Source organism: Nerophis ophidion, linkage group LG17, assembly GCF_033978795.1.
Source record: "Nerophis ophidion isolate RoL-2023_Sa linkage group LG17, RoL_Noph_v1.0, whole genome shotgun sequence".
Taxonomy (NCBI): domain Eukaryota; kingdom Metazoa; phylum Chordata; class Actinopteri; order Syngnathiformes; family Syngnathidae; genus Nerophis; species Nerophis ophidion.
Genome location: NC_084627.1, coordinates 6,634,080 through 6,641,579, shown reverse-complemented (window position 1 = coordinate 6,641,579; position 7,500 = coordinate 6,634,080). Strand labels below are relative to the sequence as shown.

At 41.5% G+C, this 7,500-nt stretch overlaps 1 protein-coding gene across 2 annotated transcripts in view; it reads left to right on the top strand.

Annotated features, from left to right (window-relative positions):
* The window catches only part of LOC133535896 (corticotropin-releasing factor receptor 1), a 91,658-nt gene that overhangs the window by 823 nt on the left and 83,335 nt on the right, over nt 1-7,500 (top strand). The window contains exon 2 of one of the 2 annotated variants that reach the window (XM_061875935.1): nt 7,058-7,148. The exons of the other annotated variant lie outside the window; for it this stretch is intronic. Within the exon in view, the coding sequence (XP_061731919.1) occupies nt 7,058-7,148 (91 nt within the window). The remainder of the gene's footprint in view (nt 1-7,057; nt 7,149-7,500) is intronic. 2 annotated transcript variants of the gene reach the window in all.

The following is a 7,500-nucleotide window of genomic DNA, read 5'->3' as shown; positions in this document are numbered from 1 at the left end:
CAATATGAATAATATTCATTTTAAATTGTAGTCCACATGATAGCCCACTTGATAGTCCACACTATATTCCACTTGATAGTCCACTTGATAGTCCACATAATAGTCCACATGATAGTCCACATTTTAGTCCACATGATAGTCCACTTGATAGTCCACTTGATAGTCCACATAATAGTCCACATGATAGTCCACATTTTAGTCCACATGATAGTCCACATGATAGTATACAGCAGGCTATCATGTGGGATAAGTGTAATTTCAAATAGACAAAAAGTGTACTATCATGTGGACTTAAGTGTACTATCATGTGGACTAAAGTATGATATTACATGGAAAGTGTACTATCAAGTGGACTGAAGCAAACTATCATGTTGAAAGTACAAACCCCATTTCCATACGAGTTGGAAAATTGTGTTAGTTTTCAAGCCATATTCAGTTGAATATGCTACAAAGACAACATATTTCATGTTCAAACTCATAAATTTTTTTTTTTTTTGCAAATAATAATTAACTTAGAATTTGATGCCGGCAACACGTGCCAAAGTAGTTGGGAAAGGGCATGTTCACCACTGTGTTACATCACCTTTTCTTTTAACAACACTCAATAAACGTTTGGGAACTGAGGAAACTAATTGTTGAAGCTTTGAAAGTGGATTTCTTTCCCATTCTTGTTTTATGTAGAGCTTCAGTCCTTCAACAGTCCGGGGTCTCCGCTGTCCTATTTTACGCTTCATAATGCACCACACATTTTCCATGGGAGACAGGTCTGGACTACAGGTGGGCCAGGAAAGAATCCACTTTCTTTTACTACGAAGCCACGCTGTTGTAACACGTGGCTTGGCATTCTCTTGCTGAAATAAGCAGGGGCGTCCATGATAACATTGCTTGGATGACAACATATGTTGTTCCAAAACCTGTATGTACCTTTCAGCATTAATGGTGCCTTCACACATGTGTAAGTTACCCATGCCTTGGGCACTAATGCACCCCCATACCATCACACATGTGTAAGTTACCCATGTCTTGGGCACTAATACACCCCCATACCATCACACATGTGTAAGTTACCCATGTCTTGTTCACTAATACACCCCCATACCATCACACATGTGTAAGTTGCCCATGTCTTGGGCACTAATACACCCCCATACCATCACACATGTGTAAGTTACCCATGTCTTGTTCACTAATACACCCCCATACCATCACACATGTGTAAGTTACCCATGTCTTGTTCACTAATACACCCCCATACCATCACACATGTGTAAGTTACCCATGTCTTGTTCACTAATACACCCCCATACCATCACACATGTGTAAGTTACCCATGTCTTGTTCACTAATACACCCCCATACCATCACACATGTGTAAGTTAGTCATGTCTTGTTCACTAATACACCCCCATACCATCACACATGTGTAAGTTAGTCATGTCTTGTTCACTAATACACCCCCATACCATCACACATGTGTAAGTTAGTCATGTCTTGTTCACTAATACACCCCCATACCATCACACATGTGTAAGTTACCCATGTCTTGGGCACTAATACACCCCCATACCATCACACATGTGTAAGTTACCCATGTCTTGTTCACTAATACACCCCCATACCATCACACATGTGTAAGTTACCCATGTCTTGTTCACTAATACACCCCCATACCATCACACATGTGTAAGTTACCCATGTCTTGTTCACTAATATACCCCCATACCATCACACATGTGTAAGTTACCCATGTCTTGGGCACTAATACACCCCCATACCATCACACATGTGTAAGTTACCCATGCCTTGGGCACTAATATACCCCCATACCATCACACATGTGTAAGTTACCCATGTCTTGGGCACTAATACACCCCCATACCATCACACATGTGTAAGTTACCCATGTCTTGTTCACTAATACACCCCCATACCATCACACATGTGTAAGTTACCCATGTCTTGTTCACTAATACACCCCCATACCATCACACATGTGTAAGTTAGTCATGTCTTGTTCACTAATACACCCCCATACCATCACACATGTGTAAGTTAGTCATGTCTTGTTCACTAATACACCCCCATACCATCACACATGTGTAAGTTACCCATGTCTTGTTCACTAATACACCCCCATACCATCACACATGTGTAAGTTACCCATGTCTTGTTCACTAATACACCCCCATACCATCACACATGTGTAAGTTACCCATGTCTTGTTCACTAATACACCCCCATACCATCACACATGTGTAAGTTACCCATGTCTTGTTCACTAGTACACCCCCATACCATCACACATGTGTAAGTTACCCATGTCTTGTTCACTAATACACCCCCATACCATCACACATGTGTAAGTTACCCATGTCTTGGGCACTAATGCACCCCCATACCATCACACATGTGTAAGTTACCCATGTCTTGTTCACTAATACACCCCCATACCATCACACATGTGTAAGTTACCCATGTCTTGGGCACTAATACACCCCCATACCATCACACATGTGTAAGTTACCCATGTCTTGTTCACTAATACACCCCCATACCATCACACATGTGTAAGTTACCCATGTCTTGTTCACTAATACACCCCCATACCATCACACATGTGTAAGTTACCCATGTCTTGTTCACTAATACACCCCCATACCATCACACATGTGTAAGTTACCCATGTCTTGTTCACTAATACACCCCCATACCATCACACATGTGTAAGTTACCCATGTCTTGGGCACTAATACACCCCCATACCATCACACATGTGTAAGTTACCCATGTCTTGTTCACTAATACACCCCCATACCATCACACATGTGTAAGTTACCCATGTCTTGGGCACTAATGCACCCCCATACCATCACACATGTGTAAGTTACCCATGTCTTGTTCACTAATACACCCCCATACCATCACACATGTGTAAGTTAGTCATGTCTTGTTCACTAATACACCCCCATACCATCACACATGTGTAAGTTACCCATGTCTTGTTCACTAATACACCCCCATACCATCACACATGTGTAAGTTACCCATGTCTTGTTCACTAATACACCCCCATACCATCACACATGTGTAAGTTACCCATGTCTTGTTCACTAATACACCCCCATACCATCACACATGTGTAAGTTACCCATGTCTTGGGCACTAATACACCCCCATACCATCACACATGTGTAAGTTACCCATGTCTTGGGCACTAATACACCCCCATACCATCACACATGTGTAAGTTACCCATGTCTTGTTCACTAATACACCCCCATACCATCACACATGTGTAAGTTACCCATGTCTTGGGCACTAATATACCCCCATACCATCACACATGTGTAAGTTACCCATGTCTTGGGCACTAATACACCCCCATACCATCACACATGTGTAAGTTACCCATGTCTTGTTCACTAATACACCCCCATACCATCACACATGTGTAAGTTACCCATGTCTTGTTCACTAATACACCCCCATACCATCACACATGTGTAAGTTAGTCATGTCTTGTTCACTAATACACCCCCATACCATCACACATGTGTAAGTTACCCATGTCTTGTTCACTAATACACCCCCATACCATCACACATGTGTAAGTTACCCATGTCTTGTTCACTAATACACCCCCATACCATCACACATGTGTAAGTTACCCATGTCTTGTTCACTAATACACCCCCATACCATCACACATGTGTAAGTTACCCATGTCTTGTTCACTAGTACACCCCCATACCATCACACATGTGTAAGTTACCCATGTCTTGTTCACTAATACACCCCCATACCATCACACATGTGTAAGTTACCCATGTCTTGGGCACTAATGCACCCCCATACCATCACACATGTGTAAGTTACCCATGTCTTGTTCACTAATACACCCCCATACCATCACACATGTGTAAGTTACCCATGTCTTGGGCACTAATACACCCCCATACCATCACACATGTGTAAGTTACCCATGTCTTGTTCACTAATACACCCCCATACCATCACACATGTGTAAGTTACCCATGTCTTGTTCACTAATACACCCCCATACCATCACACATGTGTAAGTTACCCATGTCTTGTTCACTAATACACCCCCATACCATCACACATGTGTAAGTTACCCATGTCTTGTTCACTAATACACCCCCATACCATCACACATGTGTAAGTTACCCATGTCTTGGGCACTAATACACCCCCATACCATCACACATGTGTAAGTTACCCATGTCTTGGGCACTAATACACCCCCATACCATCACACATGTGTAAGTTACCCATGTCTTGTTCACTAATACACCCCCATACCATCACACATGTGTAAGTTACCCATGTCTTGGGCACTAATATACCCCCATACCATCACACATGTGTAAGTTACCCATGTCTTGGGCACTAATACACCCCCATACCATCACACATGTGTAAGTTACCCATGTCTTGTTCACTAATACACCCCCATACCATCACACATGTGTAAGTTACCCATGTCTTGTTCACTAATACACCCCCATACCATCACACATGTGTAAGTTAGTCATGTCTTGTTCACTAATACACCCCCATACCATCACACATGTGTAAGTTACCCATGTCTTGTTCACTAATACACCCCCATACCATCACACATGTGTAAGTTACCCATGTCTTGTTCACTAATACACCCCCATACCATCACACATGTGTAAGTTACCCATGTCTTGTTCACTAATACACCCCCATACCATCACACATGTGTAAGTTACCCATGTCTTGTTCACTAGTACACCCCCATACCATCACACATGTGTAAGTTACCCATGTCTTGTTCACTAATACACCCCCATACCATCACACATGTGTAAGTTACCCATGTCTTGGGCACTAATGCACCCCCATACCATCACACATGTGTAAGTTACCCATGTCTTGTTCACTAATACACCCCCATACCATCACACATGTGTAAGTTACCCATGTCTTGGGCACTAATACACCCCCATACCATCACACATGTGTAAGTTACCCATGTCTTGTTCACTAATACACCCCCATACCATCACACATGTGTAAGTTACCCATGTCTTGTTCACTAATACACCCCCATACCATCACACATGTGTAAGTTACCCATGTCTTGTTCACTAATACACCCCCATACCATCACACATGTGTAAGTTACCCATGTCTTGGGCACTAATACACCCCCATACCATCACACATGTGTAAGTTACCCATGTCTTGTTCACTAATACACCCCCATACCATCACACATGTGTAAGTTACCCATGTCTTGGGCACTAATGCACCCCCATACCATCACACATGTGTAAGTTACCCATGTCTTGTTCACTAATACACCCCCATACCATCACACATGTGTAAGTTACCCATGTCTTGTTCACTAATACACCCCCATACCATCACACATGTGTAAGTTACCCATGTCTTGTTCACTAATACACCCCCATACCATCACACATGTGTAAGTTACCCATGTCTTGTTCACTAATACACCCCCATACCATCACACATGTGTAAGTTACCCATGTCTTGGGCACTAATACACCCCCATACCATCACACATGCTGACTTTTACACTTTGCGTGGATAACAGTCTGGATGGTTATTTTCCTCTTTGTTCTGGAGGACACCACGTCCACAGTTTCCAAATATAATTTGAAATGTGGACTCGTCAGACCACAGAACACTTTTCCACTTTGCATCAGTCCATCTTGGATGATCTCGGGGCCAGAGAAGCCGGCGGCGTTCCTGGGTGTTGTTGATAAATGGTATTCACTTTGCATAGTAGAGTTTTAACTTGCACTTACAGATGTAGCGACCAACTGTAGTTACTGACAGTGGTTTTATTAATTGTTCCTGAGCCCATGTGGTGATATCCTTTACACACTGATGTCTTTTTTTGATGCTGTACCGCCTGAGGGATCAAAAGTCCGTAATATCATGGCTTACGTGCAGTCATTTCTCCAGATTCTCTGAACCTTTTGATGATTTTACGGACCTAGATGGTAAAATCCCTGAATTCCTTGCAATAGCTCGTTGAGAAATGTTGTTCTAAAACTGTTCTACAATTTGCTTACAAAGTGGTGACCCTCACCCCATCCATGTTTGTGAATTACTTAGCATTTCATGGAAGCTGTTTTTATAGCCAATCATGGCACCCACCTGTTCCCAATTAGCCTGCACACCTGTGGGATGTTCCAAATAAGTGTTTGATGAGCATTCCTCAACTTGATCAGTATTTATTGCCACCTTTCCCAACTTCTTTTTCACGTGTTGCTGGCATCAAATTCTAAAGTTAATGATTATTTGCACAAAAAAATGTTTATGAGTTTGAACATGAAATATGTTGTCTTTGTAGCATATTCAACTGAATATGGCTTGAAAAGGATTTGCAAATCATTGTATTCTGTTTATATTTACATCTAACACTATTTCACAACTCTGATGGAAACGGGGTTTGTATATATAAAGTGTACCATGATGGTGAAAGTGCACTATCATGTTGAAAGTGTACTTAGCGTTCTAACTTCAAACATGACTTAGCATGTTACATGGAGCATTAGCATGCTAACATCACACATGTATTACATGTTACATGTAGCATTAGCATGCTAACATCACACATGTATTACATGTTACATGTAGCATTAGCATGCTAACATCACACATGTATTACATGTTACATGTAGCATTAGCATGCTAACATCACACATGTATTACATGTTACATGTAGCATTAGCATGCTAACATCACACATGTATTACATGTTACATGTAGCATTAGCATGCTAACATCACACATGTATTACATGTTACATGTAGCATTAGCATGCTAACATCACACATGTATTACATGTTACATGTAGCATTAGCATGCTAACATCACACATGTATTACATGTTACATGTAGCATTAGCATGCTAACATCACACATGTATTACATGTTACATGTAGCATTAGCATGCTAACATCACACATGTATTACATGTTACATGTAGCATTAGCATGCTAACATCACACATGTATTACATGTTACACAGGTGTGCACTGTCCTCATCTTCCTCCCGCTGGCCTCGCCATCAGATGTGTCATGTGACACCCTGCTCCTCATGGCCGCCAACGCCACCTTATGTAAGTCTCTGCTAATTACTGACATCATCATCATCATCATCATCATCATTATCCTCAATGATGATGATGATGATGATGGTGATGATGATGATGATGATGTAGATGTAGATGATGGTGATGATGATGGTGATGATGATGACAGTGATGATGATGATGATGATGTAGATGATGGTGATGATGATGACAGTGATGATGATGATGATGATGGTGATGGTGAAGATGGTGATGATGATGGTGATGATGATGACAGTGATGATGATGATGATGATGTAGATGATGGTGATGATGATGACAGTGATGATGATGATGATGATGGTGATGATGATGGTGATGATGGTGATGATGGTGATGA